The sequence below is a fragment of the Gallinula chloropus genome, assembly GCF_964237585.1.
Source record: "Gallinula chloropus genome assembly, chromosome: 3".
Taxonomy (NCBI): domain Eukaryota; kingdom Metazoa; phylum Chordata; class Aves; order Gruiformes; family Rallidae; genus Gallinula; species Gallinula chloropus.
The window spans coordinates 85,716,856-85,739,974 of record NC_140087.1 but is presented as its reverse complement, the minus strand read 5'-3'; the positions used below and the strand labels follow the sequence as shown (position 1 = coordinate 85,739,974).

The window sequence follows — 23,119 nt, the reverse complement described above, 5'->3', positions numbered from 1 at the left end:
ATCAGGGCCAAGTGAATGCTTCTGCTGCACAAGCACTGGGTACCAGCACAGGCTTCGCGCTCCTGCCCATCACCAAGAGGTCTGGGTTATGGAGTACGAGATTCGGGGCAGCTCACAGGATCGCAGCACCTTGTAAAAGGGGAAAGGAACCTGATCTGAGAGGGCAGGCGAGCAAGCTACTGCTGCCATAGAGAAAGCTGCTGTGCAGAGTGGAAACCGCTGGAGAGCAAGCTACTACGTGGAGTAGAAACCCTACAGAAGAGCCCCAAGCACTGACAGGCACAGCGCCTGACTGCTGAGCAGAAGGCTGCTGTGGATAGGAGGCGGCACTGCCCTACAACGTTGGTTGCCCGAGGCTAGCTCACAGCTAGGCAGCTCACTCTCTCAAACACTCAGCCCCAGAGCTGTACCCGCCTTCACAGAGGATGTTTGCATTGCTCAGATGTCAGCTACCCCGAGTCCCACAGACGCAGCGCCTGTGCAGTCACACGCTCACACTTCCCAAGGAATCCAGCCAACCACTTCTTCCCAGTCAGTAGTAAGAGGAGAAGCGGTGTTTTTGGGAAGGGAAGCTAAGAACCGCTCTTCTCCCTGGAAATCTGTGCCATGGCCAACATCAGTCCCCTGCTACATGACCTGTGCATCGGTCCCGTGAGCGGCCTGCAAAATTCCATCCCTTTGCTGGAAAATATCCACTGCAACACAAGATGAGGCCATCCAAATAATTTCACTTGCTAATTAACTTTGGAAATACATTACTGCCTCGTCTTCAAGAGTGATGTTAACAGACAGTGGTGTTTTTGCACTGCCAAGCTGGCTTTCTGTTTCAAAACCGGGTGCTGTGACTCAGTATAGCAGCAGTAACACCAACAGACCTAAGTGGGTTACTTGAAATTAAATATTTGGCTTTTTTGCAACATCTATTTTCAATAAATGCCTTGGCTTTGCCGTGGCATTTATCTGTGGAGGCACACCGCTATCTGATCCCAGCGCACGATGCCATTAATATTCCTGCATGTTTATATTAGCTACCTTGAGCAAGGTTGGGCTGCCAGGGCATTAGAAGCTGCCTACACGGAGCAGACACTGTTCTGCAGCTCAAAACAATGACCAGCACTTCCGAATGAAAAGGGAGAAAGTGAGCATTAGCACATCAAAGGCCCCTTTCTGAAAGGGGAAAAATTGGGCGATGCACACTTTAATCTTTCTGACAATCTATGCACAGATCCAACCCAATTCTGTTTTTCACACAAATGTGAATGCTTGATAGGAGGACATCCTTATGAACAAACAGCACAAGGAGCAGAGAAAAACATGCAAGCCCAGCCTTTGAACCTGTAAAATATGGATTAACACACAGCAATGCTCATCGCCTGATACCACGACACCCTTCTTATCTCCCAACAAACCCAAACACCATGAAACACATCGCACAGCAGCGCTCAGGAAAGCTGCTGTAAATATTTTAATCTGAAAATAAGATCAAGACTTTGGGAAATGAGCAGTAAACAGAAGAGAGGCGATAGGAAAGCCTTCACCTCAGTGCCTGTAATGTCAATTCAGTTGCAAGCCACAGAACAGCCCTAAGTCACTCTGGTGAGCGGCACTTCTGCCTAGCTAAGGGTGGGATGGGACCTGTGCTTGCAGGCCTGGAAGAAAACATGGCTAAAACACATATATGACATACCTTACACCAGTCGTGCTCACTCTGCTCTAGCAAGCACAGCTGGTTCTGCATGTCGACCCCACACATCATGGAGGACTTGTGTCAACCAGCGAACACTCAGGAACCACCGCTCTACCTCGGCAGCTCTCTGTTCAAAGGGGGAGAGGAATGCTTCCAGCAAGAGAGCACAGTACCCCCACACACTGCAAGGATGCCCTGGCTATACCCTTCATCAGTTACTCCTTGCAGCCCACTGCTGCAGGCAGGGTGACTCCCATTGCCCCCTTCCATGCAGGCAGAGCTTGCTCGCGTGCCATTCCTTTAGAGCAGCAGCTGGGAGGAGAGCATGGGGATCTGGCCTCTCTAGGCGGGTTCCTTTGGCAGATCCATGCCTGGAAGCTGGCACAGCAGCTCTGGGGGTCTGCAGGACTGTTAGGGCCAGACAGACCTGTGCCCGCCTATTGAGGATGAGAGGGAAAGGCAAAACAAGCCAAGGGCGAGATATTTCTGCTCCTGTTCCTTCATGAGGCTGTGAAAATTTCACCTAGACAGCTGGTACAACTTTTTCTGCTGACAACATGTTAAATTGTCAAGTCCAAATGCTCCTGGAGAGCAGGAACAGGACTGTACAGAAGCTGCATCCCAGAGCTTGCTCCATACAAACAGAGCTGCATCCTCACAGTGACTGGCTTGCAAAGGAACGCTGTGGTTTTATAAACAAGCCTTATTAAATGCACATGCTGAATGGATTTGTTCTGGAAAAAAAAAGCCTAATTCATGTGGTGATAACTCAATCACAGCCAGTGCAACGACATCTCGGAAGAACTTCAATAAGATTCTGCCTTTGACTGGCAGAACGTCGCCAGTGGAGAAAGTGGAGGCACCAAAGCAGAGCCTTGCCCACTGATACTTCCTACAGAACATTCCCAAAACACTGGAGAGAAACCACGTTTCTCACAGCTAGGTCAGCAACCTGAAAGTTAAACCACTTCAGGTACAGAAAGGAGCAGTGGACCACGACTAGATTTGCCTAATCACACTGCAGAGCGTGGGCTCGGCAGGTAGGAGATGGGTTACAGCGTATGGAAACACTGGAAAGGGAAATAACTGCATTGGCAATCTCCCTGTTAGGGCAGTGACAGCCCTCAGCACGTACATTAGCTTGGTCCAGGAGAGGACGAGGCACAAGGAAGACTCGTGACCAAAGATCATCATGGCCAAGAACTGCCACGACAGAAAGGCTTGTCCGTGCCTGACCTCAGAGACACGGCATGGTCCAGAGCAGCACCACAGGTACAGCAGGAGACAGGGCTCTGCGTGCTCGCTCCACAGATCACGCCCCACATGTCGAAGGCAGCGACAGGGTTCACTTCTCCATGACGGCAGGTTCAGCCCCACGCCCCCTCTCCAGGACACAGCACCACACAGAGCCCCACGCAGAACCTTCTACGACCCTTCTTCTCAGCAAATCCTGACACTTTCGAGATACCACCACTCCTGTCCCATCAGAAGACAGAAAGCTGAGGTCACTTTTTAAAAGCACAACTGTTTCTTCCTGGTGCACAAGCCGTGAGCTCAGTGTGTCACCGCAGAGCGAAGCACGGGGAGGCTGAGCACCAAAACACACAGGATTTGGGACCGCCTGTCCTCCCGCTTTCTCACAGTTCCAGACCATCACTACAAAAACCTCCACGATAACCCCAGCTCCGCCCTGAAACCTCACAGCTCCCAGCACCACAAAACCAACAAAGCCATGGCTAACCAGAGCAGAAAGATGAAATATGGGGGCAGCACAACACATCTCTGCCTGCGTGGTGTTTCTCACACTCTCCCAGTGCACGCTGAAAGGAAAGACAAACACTTTGTTCACTGGGCTCTGTATCTTCTCAACGATGTGAGGGAAGATTAAGCATTGCTGCTCTGGGTGTTAACGAGACCCGAGGTACACACGAGCCCCTTACTTACAAGCACCAGCTTTACAGGTGCTGTAATGGACGTGAAACATGGAAACCAGGAGTCACACCTCCCCGCGCCGCCTTGCGCCATGCCGGCACTCTGGGTGTTGACTTTTGGGATTCCAAAAGGCACGTTGCTGTGGCACTGAAAAAAAAACGGAAACGCTGGCATGCAAATCCTATTCAGCAACTTGAGAATACTGAGGGCTTTTACAAGGCAAAGAACACGTTAAAAGTTCATTAATTAAACAGCGCTTGTGAACAGATGGAATGGCTATCTGGGCTCTAATTACTGTAAGTTGGTACAGAGGTTCGCAGGCCTTAATGAGGTTCAATAAAATGAATGATTACACATCAATCACAATTAGAGAAACCTGTAAGATGAGCTGAATTATCATGGCAACAAGTCATAAAGCACGGGAGGACAAAAACCAAGGGGCCCTGCAGAAGCCTGTAAAGAAACCGTGTCTGCATTACACCAGTTCTGGGTTGGAGCAATTCCCCCCAGGACTGCCAAGCCCACAAGAACATGCTGGCTTTAACTACAAGGGCTGCACCATCCCCCTCTCATCCTGGATGAGGCATCGCAGAGTGTAGGGCACAACAGCACCCACAGGATTAGTGACAGCAAAGGAGCTGGAAACCTGTGTGGATGCGGTTATTCAGCCCAGTACACACGGGTGTAACCGCTACTTCTACCGCTCCAAACCTTCAACAAAACAGGGTTTTACTTAAAAGGACAGAAAAAGCACTCCTTGCCACTCCCACCTTTTTCCACTGGAACTGGTGTGGAAAATGGTGCTTTTGGAGCCCCTAGTTTCCCAGCTGTAAATGGTGCTGGGGGAGGAAGTGGTAAAGGTGGAGAAGGAAGTTAACAGTAAGGGGAGTTCACTTATGAGACGCCAAGTGCCTGGACATCAGCTTCGGTGCTGGTTCCCCCAAGAAATGGCTGTATAATTTGATCATCTCTGCAGGACTGCCCTTCTCTTGCCTTAGCCTGGCAGACACGGCCCTCAAAGGCTCCAGAAGTCACCTTTCTGTCCCAAGAGGTTGGTTACTGTCACATGAGTGAAGATAAGGCTCTCAGGAGCAAGAGAAAAGAGAAAGGCACGCTCGCCTGAGGTCCTTTTCTAAGTTTCAATGACTTTGCTTCCACAATGCTGCATTTTTGGTGGTACCAAGTGTCTGCAGTGAAGAAAAGCTGAGCAACTCCCAGTTTGTTAGTGGTGGCACTGAGATTCCCAAGGGAAATAACGAAGCATGGACCAGCAAGGCTTCATGAGACCTTCCACACAGATGCCCACGTGACAGTGAGCGGGAAGCGCAGCGCTAAACAGGTTTGCTAAGATGTACCACGGTCAGCAGACGGTTCCCAAAAAAGCCTGGCCCCACAAAGTCAGAGGGAGTATTAAAAGCAGCAGCTCATGAACCGAGATTTATTTCCTTCTAACAGAGCCCCTGCACACGTACCAGCTCGGTACTGCACATGGGATTGCAGGAATCACTCAGAGCCATCTGCTCCTGTTTATACCCCAGCAGCCTGACAGTTAATCTTGCTGTGAAGCACACACAGAAGTACGATACCCAGGAAGGAAAAAACACAGGTCAGGTGTGCCAGCCAGTAAACCCAGGATTAAAGAGCAGCTTGCTCCTACTCCTTGCTCCTGCTGCCTCCCCATTTACGTCCCCAGCCGAATGAAAAGGTCCTCAGGAGCAGCAGGAAAGCCTCTCCTCTTTAAGGAACGTTGTCAGATTGTGGTGCTGCCCATCAAAGGAGCTTTTATGTGAGAGGCACAAAAACTACGTGCCTCATCCTCTCACTGTCAGGTGCACAGACACAGGCTGGGGGCTATGAGGAGGAGGTGTAGCTTCCCCTCCTCTCTCATTTTTACTGAGAGGAACCAGCAATTCAGAAAAGTCAAAGCTCAACCGAAACCCACCCTCCTTTCATTCAGTATAGGAAACGGTTTCTTAGCTGTGCAATGAACTGGCTGCATGCTATGAAGTCAGGTTTTCTTTAACAGAGGTAAAGAAGAAAAGTTTGGAAAAAATAAATCATTTCAGCCTCTCTTGACGATGTGTTTGTGCTCGTGTGAGTGCCTGGACCACAGGGAAAGGTCTGTGTGTGCATCCAGCTGTCCTCTTCATCCTTTGCACCCTCCCACCGCCCGCAGAGAGATGGATGCCCCGTTTCAGGGCCATGGGAACCCCCTTCCCACAGCAACCCCCTGGCTCCTGAGGCCAGACCCGGGCCTTGGTAAGGACATGGTGCATGGCAGTGAGCCATTGGGAAGCTGGCAGCAGGCTGGCGCGGGGTCCCCAGCTCCACAGAGCTCTCAGTGTGAGCACCCTGAAGGGTGAAGGGGCGGGCAGGGGGACGGATGAGCAGGCCAGGCTCTGCCCACAGGGGAGCCCCGCTGCCTGGCCTGGACACCTTCATCCTTCATGGCAGGTCCCTTTGTTCCTTTGTGCTTGGCGGGAGCGGGGCGCTGCGTGCCGTGCCCCCCGCTCCCCTGCTCCCCACGCGTGCTGCCCTTCTGCTTTGTGCCTTCTCACAGCAGCGCAGAGCCCGGCTCCTCACCCGCTCCTCCGAGGAGCCCTGTCCTGACCTACATACCCCGCCCGTGTGCCACCAACCAGGAGGTGCTTCACTTCCCTCCGGATTCTGCAGTTTAACGTGATGATTACGCTGTAAAAATTAAGACACGTCCTTTTAATCTAAATTACTGGGGGTAATTTAAGTTAATTTTGTTACAGCGCAGGAAGGATGGCCGTATGCTGTGCACAAAGGAATTAAAGGGAAGGTTAAGGACCAGCATCGGCGGTACCAGCAGCTCCCTCTAGTTGGAAAGCGTATTATTTTCCTCTCCAGAGGGCTAGTAAACAGGAGAGATGTTACAAGCTTCTTACAACAAGCGGCTCGGTAACTCTCGCTGTGAGAGAGAGAGAGAGAGATGATATAAACGATCGCTGAAGATCTACTACCCACATCACTGTGATGCTTCTTAAAGCACAAATCACTTGTTATTATCTACACTGACTTTTGACTATTTCTGTAACATCCAACTCCCCAGTAATTTACAAATTCCCAACAGTTGATAATGAATTTATCTTGGAACAACCCCCCCCCCCCCCCACGGCACGTTAGAACAGCGACCCGAAACCCGCGCTTTCCTGAGATTTAAAATAAGCGTTAGAGCCTGCATATGCTTTAAATAAATATAGGGTTTCATATATTGATCCAGAAGCCACCTCCTTACATTTCCAAGGCTTTGAAACCAAAGGAGAGGCTTTTTAGCCTGAGGGGTTAAAAGTGTGGGTGTGGAAGTGGGCTTTTGTTAGAAAAATTAGCAATGCTATGAGTCATTGTGCATTAGCGGCAGAATAGTTTTGCATCTTGTATGAATCCAGACACCATATGCCATGCGAGGGCCTGCTACTTTATGCGGTGCCGCGGCTGCCGGGCGGCCACGTGGGCATCCCCAGCGGAAAGGCTGTCTGCGCGCGGCGGCGGGCGCAGGAACCCGGTGATCCGGACACGCTGGACATTGTCGCGAGCAGCAGGAACAGCTGGTAGGCCAGCAGAGCTAGCGGAGCTCGCAGAGCCAGCGCGCCGCAGCGGCGGCGGCGAGCCAGCATGCTAATGAGACGGCGAGCCCGCACAAAGCCGGACGCAAAGGGGACCGACCCCGGCGCTGGGGGTCCCGTGCGGCCCAGATTTCTGAGGCTTCGGCCCGCTCCCCGAAACCCCGCTGCCTAGCGAGGGCTGGGGTCAGGCACCTTGTCCTGCCCAGCCCCAAACACCATCCTTACCCTTGCTAGCCACGCAGCAAGCGGGCCCTTCGCCAGGTGAACCACAGCCCAAAACCAGTGCCTGTTTGTCCATAGCAGGACTGTACAGCCTGAATTAATTCAAAGTCTGTTTGGACAAAACTCCTCTTCTCCCCCATGTCCCCCCAGCATATGCACCAAATGCTGAACAAAAAGAACCCCAGAAATCCACTGCGAAGTGAGCGCCCAGGGCAGGCTCCCAACAAATGAACCAGGGGCTTTAGCTACACGAATCCCTCCAAAGTTAGTCGGGGTGGAACAGAACATCAGCAAAACACACCCAACACAAACTCCTCTGTCTGCTGTCAAGCAGAAAGCAGCCCCCACAGCCCCCCCAACCAGTGAACGAAGCACTTGGCAGTAGCCACCAAAGCCGGGGCGCTGCGGGCAGGCAAGGGGCAAGCAGCCAGCCAGCAAGGGACACTGCCACACTCCTGCTGTGGTGAGCACCCATGTGGCACGCCACAAACACCCGCGGCTGCCAGCAGCCAGAATGATCCCCAGGCCCCAGGCACCGGCCTCAGCAGCCCTGATCGCAATGCAGACCGGCAGAGCAATCTGAACACATCTGTCATTTAAAAAGCCACCATGTCACCTAACCACAGGTTCAGCTTTGGAACCACCCATGGAGTCACTTGGCAAGTAAAAGCCATACAAACAGGTGGGTTTATTTACTCTGAGTGAGGGGCACAGTCGCTGCACTGAGATTGGCATCCAGAGCCTCAGCACTCAGTGCTGCTTTCAACTCCACTACAGAATTAGCTTGGGACTTTCTTCACAACCCTCAGTGATCTCTGCAGCTTCCAGTGTGGAGAGAAGGATAATGGTGAAGAAAAATAAGCTGTGCTGTTAGGACAAGGGCTTCACCGCTGCCTCCCATCAAATGGGGAGCTCACCAGTGGTCACAGCCAAGGAGTGGGGGGGTGTGTGTCTGTGACAAGGGCGATGGATGGGTACAGACGGGCACGTGCCCAAAACCACAGAGGTTTAAGCCTGCTGTGCCCGTGCATCATTCAGCAGCACAGGCAGCTCAAAGCCGCAGCAGCAGCATTATATACTCTCTATATTCACAAGCGGGATGCAGTAGATTTCTCTGCAAGTCTATGAAGAGCACTATGAATAAGAGCTGAAGAGCCGCCTCCACAATCCCATGTAATGCCACCTAAAAGCTTTGCCTCGCATGACTTATTACAGGCTGGAGCAGATTAGAGGCATCGATCGCCGCCGGGAGAAGGTTCTCGCTGCGAGGAGGGAAGGCAGCCACGGAGACAGACAGCCTGGCCATCGATCCGCTCCAGCGGGGAGCTGCGCTGCAGAATGAAGGTCAGTGCTGCTTCACACTGCCCTGCGTGGCATCCCTCGGAGACTGCTGCGGCCAGGCCACATCCTTGTGTCTGGAACTCAACCCCTCGTGCCAGGGCTGGTCCCGCAGACAAAGTGGCAGGGCCCTGACTTGCAGGAGTGGTGGGGCTGCAGCTGGGGCTCCGGCTGCAGCCCACCACTCCTGCGAGCCAGGGCCCATCTCTGGGGTACACACCCATCAGATGCTGTGTCACATGAATTGTCACAGCTCCTGTGACATGTGCTTTCGAATTTCAGAGTCATTTCTAACAGCATCTTCACAGCTCGAGGGCATAATTTCTTTGGGTGAAATCAAGGGAACAAATTGCAAGCCCTTCTCTAAAAAGCTTTCTGGTTTATTTTCCCAGTTGGACCAACCCCCTCTACACCAAGGCAGGGCTCTGAACAAGCTCAAGCACATTCTGAATGGTCTGTATAATGTGTGTTCAGGCAGCTCACACTGTGTACACCTAAGGAATAGATCCCCTCAGCCGGTCACACAGCTAAGTCCATCGCAGCAAGTACCTTTCTTCTTTAATCCCTGATAAAGCAGGTAAGCGGATCAGTCGCTCTACATTAAGTTCATCAGAAATTGGCTTAGACCCACAAAGGGAATTCATTCAGAACTCAGCACTGATGCTCCCTGCTCGGTTCCAGACACCCTGTGCTAATACACAGAGGATGTGTCAGCAGTTGGATGCAGTGGAATGAAGTCCCAGATCTCTCTCCTGTTCAGTGTTCAGGGGGCCTTTCAGGTGCCCCCCCATGACTCCTTGCTCAGCGCAGTAAAGCAGGCATACTTCCTTACAGCATAGCAAACTTTAATAGGAGCTCTTCCCATAGCAAATTACTTCCCATGAGCAGGGAAATGGTGACATCCAGTGCTCAGATAACCAGCACAGCGCAGGCATTCCCTCCACGCTCCTTCTGGCCTGCTCTAGTGCCCAGTTACGCCTACGAAACACCCCAAAGCAGCGAATGACAGCGCTGCTTACATCCTCCTCTTCTCAACTCCTACAGCACCTCGCTTTAGCTTGTGCTGCTCTTCAATACAATCAGCAACCTGGGCTTTAACTGGGGTTCAGAGGACCTTTTCCCCAGCACACAAAAAGGTGGCTTTAATGATCTCAAACACTTGACTATTTATACATTTTCCTACTACAATTTCAGTAGATTCTAACATTATTCTTCCTCATTCTTCTATCATTTAAGCCACCTCGCTGCTTACCATTTCCACCAAACACAGGCATAATTAAAATCAAAACCACTGCCTGAAATCGTGGGCAGTGAGGCTGCTGAGATGCATCACCTCACACCCAAGAGTTACCTAAGACTGGTGAGAGCACCAATTATTATGGGCTGCATCCTGGTGCTTCGCTGCACTCCCGACCGAATGGTCACACTGAGCAAACACTAACACATAGCCAGCCATCCATGGCCATGCCAGCATCGCAGCAGCCAGAGCTAACTGAGCTTCAACTGCTCCTAAGACAATCAAGCCATGCAGTGACCAGGCAGGATCTGCTCCCCTGTGACACCATCACCAGCCTTGTGATGTATATGAGGAACATGTGGCCAGAACAGCGTCAAACTGCAGTTTAGATATAGGAGGGGTTTTTACTAAACAGTTCCTCACCCTAAGGAATTCCTTAAAACAGCAGCAGTTACACAAACACAACGGTGGATTTCGAATGAGCCCTCTGATGTGATCTGCCATAGTTCCCTTCCTCGCTTCCAGCAGAGAACCGTGTTTGGGTACGGCAGCGGAATCTGTGTCATCATGACCAAGCGATTACAGCGCACAGTGAGATGCTCCCGCGGCTCTGCGGTCCTGGTCCCCATGGAAACCGATATTGTCCTCTGCTTGCTGGAGCCCAGACTTGGGAGCCTTTTGTGCCCAGGGAGATTTCTTCCACAACCTTCCAGCAACAGACCCTATGCTTCCTCCTGACTCGCTCCTAATTGAGATGCAAATTAATCTCTGTGGCTGATTACACTTCCCTTAAAGCTCCTGACAAGTGCAGCTGTAACCGGAGTTTGCGGACTTTCCAACAAGTGACTTCAGCTGTCACGGCCAGCAAGACGCAGCGTGGCCGCCCAGCACGGCCCCGCGCAGGCACGGCTTCCAGCGGCCACCTCGCCCTGCCTGCTCCAGCAGCGGGGCACGGGGCCCTGTCACACTGCACGGAGCATCCTGCCTGCGTCCAACCACCCATGGACCAAGGACGCTCAGCCACTGACCCTCATGATGGCTGTGGACTCCTGCATGACCCATGTGCCAAGCACGAGGGCAGACCACTCCCCGCTGCATGGCACAGCTTCCCCACACACACCCAACCACAGTTACATCCCTGATACTTCTCAGGCCCCTTCCTTTTTACCTCTCCCTTCAAGGGGCAGTTCTGAGCTATTCCTCCTTGCTGCTTCCACCTGCAGTCTGACAGAGCCGCTGAACCCCTCTGTTATGGCTGAGGTCACTGGGGTGCTCCCCCCACCGTGGCAGAAGCGCGCCCCAGCCCTTGTCTGTGTGCACCCTCAGGGAGCCCCGAAGCAGCGTTGCTGCCCCAGCAGTGCCGCATGCTGCCCTGCCACACCTACACATTCACGCTCCAGTTCCAGGCTCACAGAGAATTTCAGCGTACCCAGAAGCAGTGCACTGCTGCAGCTGGAGTTACGGACAGCTTTCTCTCTCACAAAGGTGTTGGGACGGTCCCATCACGTTACCTTTGCCCAGTTCCACAAGTCCCACAATCCACTTCCACATCCCTGCCAGACAAGTGGCGGCTGATTGACTACAGATACCGTTGGTGCTAAAGCAGGCTCAGAGAGGGAAGAAAAGAATCCGGGGGCAGATGCTGTTTCAGCTACAGCCCAAACATATGCTGAGAAGCGGCATGTGCTATCGCATTTGCGATGCTCTCGTTTCCCCGGGGACAGAGAGGGACCCTGAGGGGACCCTGCCGGCGGGCGGGAGCACAGCAGGCTGGAGCTGCTCCGTGCTGCTTGTCAGGAGGCAAAAGACGAGTGGGACCTGGAACCATAGCGCTCCGACCAGGCAGCAAGGGCAGTGGATCTCTTCACTCTTGTAACCGCTACGTTAATTCTGCTCCACAGCTCTTTTGTTGTTGCACATCCCCTATGTAAGCAGAAGACTCAGGCTAAGTCCTGTACAGAATAAGTTTAGTGGCCAGCTCCCTTTCTCTCACCAGAAGTGTTAAACTTGGCCAGTTTTGGATCACCTGTTAGGCTGGCATGGAGCACTCAGCCACTTCCACAACACCCGAGCACACAAACAAGGGAAGAAGGTACAAATTTATTTAACCACAATGCTACACTTCATCTCTGAGGGCTTCTGCACAGTATAATAAATAAATTTTAACCTTCAAAAATCCCCAGCCCCGTGCTCAGAGGGTGTTTTGTGTTTGCAGAACGCGTCTCGGACAAATGAACCACTGTCCCTTTGAAGATTCAAACATTTCATTTACAACTCTCTCAAAGTCACGTGGTTAGGCAAACACTCAATTCAAAAGCTCCCCAAAGAAGGTGAAGTGCAGCGAGTGTTGGTGCTGAGGTAAGTCATGTCATTAAAAACCAAGCTGTAAAATATTTCTAGTGTAATTACGGCGCAAGCAAAACCCAGCAATAGTGCTGTTGGCCAGTGCACCACGCAAGGATAAAGGGCTACACATAACACTTGTAGCAGGAAGCACACTGCCCAGTCACCCTCCAGCACTGTTAGAGAGCCTGTCCCAAAGATGCCTGAACGCAGATGTGGCTGAACAAACCTGAAATTCAGGAATGGAAACAGCGGCGTCTGAGACCAAATTCCATCTGCCTATCAGCAACCGAACCCAGGCAGTCGACGGGGCTGCTCCTTCGAGTAAGGAAACGACACGAGCGAGTGTATAAGCCAGGAACTTCCATCAGGGTGACAGGAACTGAGTACCACCCTTACTTACGGTCCTGAGCGCTGGTGTGGGGTCCAAGCCCACCACCAGCGAGAGCAAAGAGGCTGCTGGGAACGCTCTGGGGGTGTTATGACCTTATTTTTATAACACCAGACTGGAAACAGTGAGCCTGCCGTGAAGAAAGCTCTGACCTGTGGCAGTAACGTCCACCGGGAAGGGTTTCCACCAAAGCTTACCTCTCCGGAGAGCAGCGCTCGGCACTGAGAGCCCTACCGGGGCCTTGCCCCATGGGGAGAAAGGATACAAGCTCTGGTAGAGTGGGATGAGCGACTTGACAGCTCTGCTGGCGTTGATGCACGTGGCACAGATGAGGCTTGGCAGCAGCTGCGCAGTCACAATCGCACCGTCGAAGAGCGGACCAAAAAACGGCACCTACAGACCCCCAAACAGAAACAAGGCAGGGAAAGAGGCTGCTTTACGATTTGAAACTGATACCCCACATTTCATGTTTAAACACAGAACAAACCTGAGCGCCTGAAGCAGCCCAGCTCGTCGCCCTTTCGCAGAGCAGGATGACAACCCCCCAAACAGAAGCTAGCAGCAATTATCGATATTTAAGCTATGGATTTTTTCCATCTGTACAGAGGCTTATCACATAAATAAATACCCTCTATTATTCTTCTGCAACCGCTTGTGGGTGACTGTGACAGTCATTCAATAAGTGGACAAAGGGAATAATATAAATCCCCTGCATCTAGGGAATTCCTCTAATTAGAAGTGGCAATGAATTACAGAAGAAATTTGGGTTTAATATAACATCTGCAAATGACAGCTGTCTCTTCACACAGTTATTTTATCATTCCTTTACTTAAAATAATACCTCCCCCCCCAAAAAAAAAATCATGTAAAATGCTTTGCTGTTTTTGTTTTTCAATGCCATCACAGCTCTCAGGGCAGTGGGAAGGAAAGGTGCCAGGCACAAAGTCTGTGCCACCAATGGGATAAGCTTCTCCAGGCAGTAACACTCCTTGGTGACATTTTTAATACATATTCCATTTACAAGTATTGACACAAGGAAGGGGAAAAAGGTAAAACTATATTTTTATGCAAGTATAAATAAGGAGGTTAGGTACATGGTGGTGTGACAGCCATCCCAACATGCCAAGCACTCTCCAGCAAGTTTATCCTGTACCTCAGCGTGGTGATGATGCACAGCGGGTACCCTTCGGAGGTACGCTGGGAAGGGCACACACCAGCAGTCAAACAGGTTATTTCAAGGCCTGCACCCCAGGCACATGTTTTTGTCCAAATTTCGGGCCCCCCACAGTGGCAAACACCGGCAGATGGGTGAGGGAAATAGTGCAGAGGCTGTGAGCAGCTCTGGAGGGGAGCGACGGATTGTACCTGACCGAAGAAAAACCAGCGTGGCCCCATGGAAACCAAGGCAAGAGCAGGATCTGCCCAGGGGCTCCCAGCTCTGGGGCGCATGGGGCTCTCCCCGGCTGGCTCGGGCTCCGCACAGCCTGTGGCGACACCAGGAGCACGCAGCGGGGCCATTCACCCGCCTGGACACAAAGCTGGGGATTATTAATTCCCCAGCAGAGCCGCGGCCACGGCACGGGTCAGGGGAGTCAAGGGGGCTCGCATATCGTCAGCTTCCATCTGTACAGGGCTCTGCCTTGCGAGGTGCGCGGGGGGCTCTCCCCGCTCCGGACTCCTCTGTAAACTGGGATTAAACACCCGCTGGAGGCAAGGGGTGCTCTGAATGGCTAAAAAACTACGTTATATTTTGACAGGAATCAATTCACAAAAACTAAAGAAAGGGAAATACCCCTTTTCCTTGGGCACTCCAGACGTCAGCACAAGTTATCCCCACAACAAAAATTAATATTCATTCCCTGCAGACACCTGCTTCGTTACGATTTCTGAGAGGAAAAAATAATCATTTCTGTTGCTCGCAGTAAAAGTAGGCAAGGTCAAACAAACCTTCTGAGCACAAAGCCTTCCCCTCTATAGCGAGCAGCACTAGTTAAAAGAGTGGGGAATGGGTAAATTATTGTACCAAATGGCTGAGAATTAATCTCTGATGACTAGCTGCAATCTAACGAGGCATCTGTGTCCCAGGGAACCCGCAGTATGTCCCTGGCGGTATGTGCAGTGTGTAGAGTCTGCCTGGCATTCTTTGTCCTCTCTCGCAGGCAGCTTTTCGTCTCATTGTTCAGAATATCCTCATGCATCTGTGACGCGTGGAATGCATTCACACTAACAGACTTACTATTGTCTTCCCTCAGAAGCTTTGTGGAGCAAAGACTGCATCACGGTTCCTGATAATTATATTGCTTAATTAATCAAGACAAAAAAAATTTGCAAATCATTGCCCGGTTGCCAAGCAGGGAGATAAAAAATGAAAACAATACAAGCTGAAGCAATATAACAAAAGTAACAGCTATCTGATCAGAAATTCTTATATAATGAAGCTATTAATGCTAAATCGGTTAATGTTAACATTGCTCCAGGTGTCTCTACTTGGATGCAAACAAAAAGGCTAACATTATGTATATAAAAGGCCAAATGTTGCCATGGATTCTGTAACCTGATAGAGAGGACAGCCTTTTCATTTGATTAGGGAATGCAATTTAAATACCAGGGACTGAAGCCAAACAACAGACATTTCTCTCTGCAAGCCTCTTTCATTCACCCTGGGGTCAGTAGCTGGTGAACAAAAGGTCAGCCACACTTGCCCTGGAAATGTCTGGATTAATTTTATTACATTGTAATGGTTTGTACTTTAAATGTAGGGATAACACTAAATTTCCAGTCCTCTATTATTCTTTCTGCCCGTTGGGTGTTTTTGACTAATATGGAAGATGACATAGCGTTTCTCCAGCGGGCTGCAGAGTTTCCAGAAGGCTAAATCATGATCTTCCTGATGGAAAGCTGAAATTCCCGAGGAGCAAACTGCAGATCCCTGAGGGGGGTGCAGGAAGAGACCCCGCTACTCCGACTGATCCAACCCGGCAGGGTTTGCACCGTCCACCGGCCAAGCAGCGGCTGGTTAATACCTAACAGCCCTGTCACTCCCAGCCCAGAACATCCCTGCACAGCGGGTAAATACAGCGCCTGATGTGGGCCCTTCTTCACACCTGGCTATTCTCTTGGACAAATATTGTCCCATAAACAAGGGAAATGGGATTTATCACACAATTACTTCCATAAAGTGTATTCTACAGGCGTTTGTGCATCCATAATGTACCAGACAGGCATTTATTAACGTGGCTTTTGTTATACCTGTACACTCACAGAGCCCTGACATTTCCCAATGGAAAAAATCTCTCATTTCAAAAAGCAAGTGTCCCAAAGATGGTCACGTAACAACAGCTCAGACAGAAAATACTAAACCCCAAGTACTCTACTTGGTGTGAGGACATCCAATGCCTGATCATCCCCCTGTGTCAGGTTCGGATGAGGGGCTCGGGAGCATGAGGCTATGAGCAGTGCCTCACGCGCAGCGGTACTGAGCTCTATGGGGTGAATTAACAGCAAACCAGGAAGCCTCTATTACTTTGGTTTATTGCCTCACAGTGGAAGTTCACGGTTCTAAACACTGTTCCCTGCACAGCAGCCCCAGTGGGTTGAGAATAAGTATTTCTTTAAGCGCAGAGCACAAGCATACAATCGATGGGGAACCATTCCCATCATTACCAATGATTCCAGCATTAAAAGAAAAGCCAATTGCTCAGCACACTTTTAAACTGGGATGGACAAGACTACACTTAGGATTTGCTGGGAGGAAAAATAAACCCCAACCCAAACCCTAAGGCACCGAGCTCTGTTTCAGCAACAAAACCGTTGGTCACTTGCACCCTACAAAGGACAGGATCAATACAGGCATCACAACGTACCTCTGGCTTCTTCATTATCTCAATGAAATACATGTGATTCTTCATGGGATAAATAACAATTAAAACATCTCCAAAATCCGTTGGTATAATGCCCCTGCGGTAGTTCCTGGTGTGTTCAGACCAGACGATGTGAACCTCATCATTTCCCAAGTGACGAAGCTGCAACAGCAAATTGGCTCTTTATTAATCAGAGTGATAACAACGGTTTATGAGGGGTCATGCCTTACAAATTGAATTACAATGCTCAACAGTAGAAATATTTCATTACAGAAAAAGTTAAAATATTGTTTTTCTCCAGTTGCTCATGAAAAGCTCAGCTAAATAATTTGCTTCATTCAGAATGCATTGTTGTCTGATGGTTTAATTAAGTAATTATCGAGCCAGCCATTAGCACGCTATGTAAATGTACATTACCTACGACAATTTAAGATGGAACTCTGAATTACTAGAGCAAAACATTAACTGACAGAATACCACGTCCCAGCTGTAATAAAGAAGCTGCCACAGGCACGTGAAATGCCTTGACTCGGGGTGTCAAGGAGCTTTCTGCCAGGCACTGCTACTACTGAATTTACCATACCACAAACATCCCCTCACCGACTGTCTGCAGAGGGATTCTCCTTGAGATCACCAGCAAAATATCTTGGGCAATGTGAATCAGAGAAGGGGAAATCCTGAGGGAGCTACTGCTTTGTCAGGAGCAGAGTGGCACAGAATATGGGTGAAACTGAAGCGCGACACACACCAAGCGCATCCGAAAGCCCGCGTGTTTGCTTTGTTACGGGAGGAGCTGGAGGTGCTCTAACAGATGGCAAAAAGTATCTGGCAATCACGTACAGGCTGCACACAATAGTTCCGACTGTAAACCTGAAGTTAAAATTTAATCCACACGCAGAATGCCAGCCCACAGCATAAAGAGAATTAAAGTCCCACTTAAAGCTTAACAGACCACCCCCCCAATTTGGCGCTAGCCCCGGAACAATGCGCACAATAGACCTCACAAAGCAGCCCCGAGCCAGCTCTGCCTTCTTCACCGTCTCTGCGCAGGGAGGGGGAAGGCAAGGGGAAGGCAGGGGGACGTGGTGCCTTTCCCTGGGACGTATGGCTCGGTGAGCTTCCGCATGCCTCGCATCAGCCCACGTCTCCCACCCAGCACCCACTCTTCCTCAGAGCCAGAATCTCACCCCTCAGGGGCTGGATGGCCAGCTGAGCCCGGCCGTGGGATGAAACCAACACCATGTTACTGGGCAAGGATAAGAGAGGCAGAGACTCAGAACTTAGCTTGCAGTGTGTGCTCTGGCAGAGCGAAATCAAGCCATGCTCATAGGGTGCCTTCGATTCCCAGCTTGTTTTAAAAGAGGCAGGTGATGGAGAGTTTTGTTTATTTACCCCTAGGAATAAAGGACACTTTTAGTTCTGTTTGAAGCAAACAAGCCCTTTGTGTCCTGTGAAACATTACCAGCACTATTACCAGCGCTCTGCACGCATACAGAACTCGGTCAAGATCTCTGCTCTCACGGCCACCCCGGCTTCCGTGTTCTCCTGCTTCCTTAATGGCTCCGTAGGAAATAAAGCAGCATCTGGAAAGCCCTGATGCTGGTGATGTCTCCGTGCAGGCTGACACACGCAAGCCCACTGATCTGCATGTGTGACAGGGTTCTCATTTCCCTTTCCATGAGACAGGCACAGCCAGGTACCGCACCAGTGGTTTAAAGCACGATGTACACTGTGCTTCTGAGACCCCCAGACATCACCTGGCTACGAGACTTTGTGCACAAGAGGCTTCTCCCACTGAGGAGGGGAACACCTGGCAGGCTGCTGCACACACGTCCACAGCAGAGCGACGGGGGCACCTGGCTCACACCAGGGCAGCCCAAAGGCGATGTGCTCACAAGCACTGCCCATGATTTCACGGCATCCTGACGCTAGAGCAAGTTCTGCATTAGCTCTGCGATGCAGAGAAAGCCCTCGACAGCAGTACACAGCACCCACTGCTTTAACCAGCCCCACAAACAGAGGCCTGTAGGGCGACACGATGGTCTGGTGACATGGGCAACACACAAACTGAAGGCAGCTCCTCTTCTGCAAAATGACCTTGCAGAAAAGGCTTTGAGCTAGCTGCCCTGCCTCCCATTGCTTCTGGGGTGAGAAACCGCTATAGGAACAGCGACCAAACGAAGTCCAAACACCGGCAAGAGGCCTTTTTAAATCACAGGGAGCCCCACTGATAGTCATCGGATACTCTTCACAGTGAAGAGTCCCAAAAGACTTTGTAATACATCCCAGAGAACAAAATTCAGTAACTGGGGAGAAGCTGGATCACCGGAGGCTTGCTGTGCCTGGCTGGGCCAGGAAGTGATGGCTAGGAGCTCAAAGCCTTGCAAGTGACAGTTACTACCTTTGCTACACTCCGGCATGGTGCTAGAAACTCGTTTCAAAGTTCAGGTGGTTAACTGTTGTTAAGTCATACATCCGATACTGAGGATGTATGAAATCGATATTCCTTGGAAACGTCTCTTCTTGAAAGGCAGCCACACCGATACAAGTGCTAGAAGGTCTTAGGGTGGCAGCAGCCCAGCTGCCATCTCCCCCAGCACTCATCTGACTACACACTGTGGGTTCACTGGGCACCCTGAAGGACCTCAGCCAGCCTTGGTAGAGGTCCAAAGCAAGAAAGAGGATGCACTCAGGGCCAGAGTTTAGCTCGCCCAGAGGCTGAGAGGACAAACTGAAGAAACTACATTACCACAAATCCAGGCAGCCGGGCTTTTGGGGCTCACACTGCCTGGATGGGCCTCTCCACAAGCATGCAGGGCAGACAGGCAGCTCTCAGAACCCTGACTGCTGCTCCCTGAGAGAGCAGCCAGCGCTTTCAGCCCGCACACAAGGGCTGCCTCGCTCACGCCAACACACCACACGTGCTGCTAGCTGCACGGACAGAGCCCGGGCTGCGCCCAGCATCCAGCGCCTGGCAGCCGGGCCAGCGCGCAGCCTCTGCTGTGCGTCACGCTGCCGTTAATCAGACGGGGCCTGCGCTTCCTCAGCCAGCAGCTCCGTGGGGCGCGCCAGGCTCCGCGCCGGCCCAGCAACCCTGCTCCCCAGCCAGCGGCTCGGCGGGCTGGGCACTGCCTGCCAGGCCACACGCCGCGGCCGACGCCGGTCACGGTGCACACCTCATGGCCTGACCTCCTTTCCCTGCTAATTGCATTACACGGCCAGCTGGCTCCAGAGAGGAGTCGTCTGCTCGACGGAAGAATTCCTGCTTTTGGGGAGGCACGGCTGCTCCTCTCGCTAAGTAACCGTCGGGCCTGACATCCCCATTGTCTGGCTGACAGCGCACCCATCCCAAAATCTAAGTTTTATTTGTAAATTAACCAAGAAACTTCCTGCCAGAGCCGCGCTGCCTGGAGACTGATAATGTGTGCCTTTCATTCCCTTTCACTCTTACTGTATCACTGCCAATTTGTTTTTCTGCTGCTCGCCAGCCCTAGGCTATAAAAGCCTTGTAAGACATAAGTGCAATTATAGTCCTGGAGTCAAATGAATTGGACAAATCCAATAGCACAGCTCTGTCCCCACTCTGCAAACCCCTACAGCAGTTAGATTAGCCGCTAAAAATCTAATCTAGCTCCAGCTAACAAATTTCTGCAGCGAAGGAGCAAGAGTTCAGTATGGGGTTGCAACCGGATTTCTGAATTGAAAAAGTTCTGCTACCACAAGGGAGGAGATGGAATAAATCACTTAAAAATTCTGCAGCTCATTTTTAAACCGTTAGGTACAATTTAGCTAGAACAAGACAGCGGCAGGTAGGATGCTGTTACTATGATTGATTTTCATTCCTGCCATGAGACAGACAGATAAAGGAAAAAAAGTTAAGAACCAACGATGCTGAACCCTACAGCAGCAAAAGATACTGGCTGAATTTTGATTATTCCACTCAAAAAGGTTTTTTTCAGGCCTAAGACTTTGTAGAGGGTTTTTTCTCCCCTCCCCTAATGAGTGATATAGTGTCTTAGTGTATACCTCAAATAAAGGAATACAAACTGCGAGTTGTGCCCATGCTGCACAAATACAAGGGGCAAAGCTCATCCTCAGGGGAAATACATTTATTCTCCTGAATTTATCCCTGAAATGAATTTATCTCTCGTGCTCAGGGAAAACAAAAGAACCATAACAACATATTTAAGTAAAATTACTGCATCTGCTTAACTCCCCAGCGCAGAGAATTTACGGCCTGACGTGCCACTTCCTTGGCTGGCAAGGTAAGAACTTCTGCTCCTCTGGTGCTGCTGAGCCAAGGAATTCCTCCTGCCTGTCTGTGGGCAAAGTCAGCAGAGAAGAAACCACCCAAGCGACAGAGATTCCAGAGATAAGGGGCCCTTGGATCCCAGATAGTATCCACACAGCCCGATCGGATGGAAGCAGGGGGAGGGCAAAGCCAAAGTTGTGATCCCCACTATGCAAGGGACATCAGCATCAGGACAAAATGTTCTCCTCCCTAATACTGTCCTCCACCACCATATGTAAATCTGTCACAGCTTTAAACTGGAGTGGGTACCCAACGACAGCATCCTAATGGAAAGCAGCAGCATTAACGGACACAAGTTACACACATCAAGTCATCTTCTTAACCTGGACACGCCGCCCCAACAACCCGAGGAGAGGAGCTGAGCCCAGCACACACTACCTGGCCAGGGAGCAAGTGGAGGTGTTGCAGTGCTTGTGATGATCTCTGAGCAGTGCTGCATTCCATCATGACACAACCAGACACTGCAGAGCCCACAAGCGTGGTACTGGCAGGTGGGAAAGGAACATGTTTTCCTTGTGTTAAGAGTATGTCACAGGCAGATGCGTGTTCCCTGTCGAGCACACGTGCTGGTCATGGTCTGCACACGTGTGTGGTCTGTGCCTGCCTGTACGTGTTCCGGCTGTGGCCCCACAGCTGGGGTTCACAAGTGAGTTCCAAGAGATGGGCCACAGGAGTTCTGGCAGGATGCTCAGCGGTGTCTCTAAAGGTGCTGTACACACATGCTCAAAACACCGGTCTCAAACCTGCCTAGTTCACCCACCAGCGTTTTCCAAGGAAAAGTTCCTCACCTTCCAGAGCTGCTGACACGCATGGCACCTCTGCTCTTAGCTGCACTCCTGTAAGAGCTGTTGAGAAGCCTATGCTACTCTGTGCAGAAATAGGGGCTTGCTTACCAAAGGGCTGGGACAAACGAAACAGAGCTGTGCCGTGCAGAGCCAGGGAGCTGAGGGGGACTCTATGTTAAAAAATCCCCATGGGCCTCCACTCCTGGAGCAGCCCTAAGGGCCTTTTAAAAAGTCTTAAGGACATGACTGGGTGGTATTTTCTGTGGGCAGTATGTGCTGGAGCTGCCCTTATTTCCTGGCACTGCGAGACTCCAAGGCCGGCAGCTACTAAACCCATTTCCTTTTTCATTCTCACAAAGAAGAAAAAATTCTCTTAAAGCAAACAGAAGGAGGACAACTCAATAGAATAACCAGACTCTCTGGATGTCTGTGTTAATCCCTACCGTGGGTGGGAATTAGGAGAATTAGCAGAATAGACTGTTTGCAATTAAAGCCTGTTTTTCCCCTTGCGGCAGCTCTGTCAGGCAGTGCTCTCTCCTCTCCTCAGCCAGGTGATGTATTGCTCAACAGCTGGAGGATATTTCACTGCCTTTGCTATGCTCCTGTAAAATCCAGGAGCTCCGACTTACAAGGGAATTCTGGACTCATCAACCACAATTCGCGTAGGAAAAATAAGACTGGGAACGACACAGCAGCAGTTCTCAAACATGAGTAAGTTTGCTGCAAAATAATCTGTTCTCCATATCCATGTGGAGCAGGGCAAGAATAAAATGGGTTTAAATTGAAGCAAAGGAGATGCTACAAGAAATTTTCTCATGGCACAAAAGGTGGAGTATAGGAATACGTTGCCTAGGGAAACTGTAAAGCATTCATCACGGGTGGTTTTAACTAGCAGCTGGATAAATACTGCCCAGGAACAATAAAAACACAGTCCTACCTTGGTGAAGGGACAGAGACTCCACGGCCTCTCAGTGTGTACCCCAGCCCCACTTCTCTGTCCTCAAGCACTCGGGTGACCCTTCTCCCCACGGCCACATAAAGCCACTGATAGGAAGCCCTCTAACTGCACAGGTAAAGAGAAACACGTACGTTGTGTTGACTTGTTTTCAGTGGCAGACATCAGGACACAAAAGCAAGGACCCAGCCTCACCATTAACCACTGGGCAAGTTTTCAGGGCAGGTAACTGGAAATCCCCCCTTTTTATTGCAAGAAGCAGCACGTGTTGCTGTGGAGCTGACTGGCCACAAGCACAACTCCCAGCAACATGTCTCAAGGCAGCTTTCAGAGCACATAGGTATCACATGGCAGAGAGGATGGCTGCAGCAGCACTATTAATATGCATTAACAACCTATGTAGGACAAGTTGCCAATCCTCATTAAAAAGGCAAAGATTCGGTACGTACCTAAACCCTCCTTTGACT

At 50.7% G+C, this 23,119-nt stretch overlaps 1 protein-coding gene across 2 annotated transcripts in view; it reads right to left on the bottom strand.

Annotated features, from left to right (window-relative positions):
* The window catches only part of RALGAPA2 (Ral GTPase activating protein catalytic subunit alpha 2), a gene marked incomplete at its 5' end in the record, with an annotated part of 103,929 nt that overhangs the window by 22,202 nt on the left and 58,608 nt on the right, over nt 1–23,119 (bottom strand). For both annotated transcript variants that reach the window (XM_084262504.1, XM_084262505.1), the window contains 2 exons: nt 13,006–13,133; nt 16,604–16,762. In XM_084262504.1, the coding sequence (XP_084118630.1) occupies nt 13,006–13,133; nt 16,604–16,762 (287 nt within the window). The remainder of the gene's footprint in view (nt 1–13,005; nt 13,134–16,603; nt 16,763–23,119) is intronic.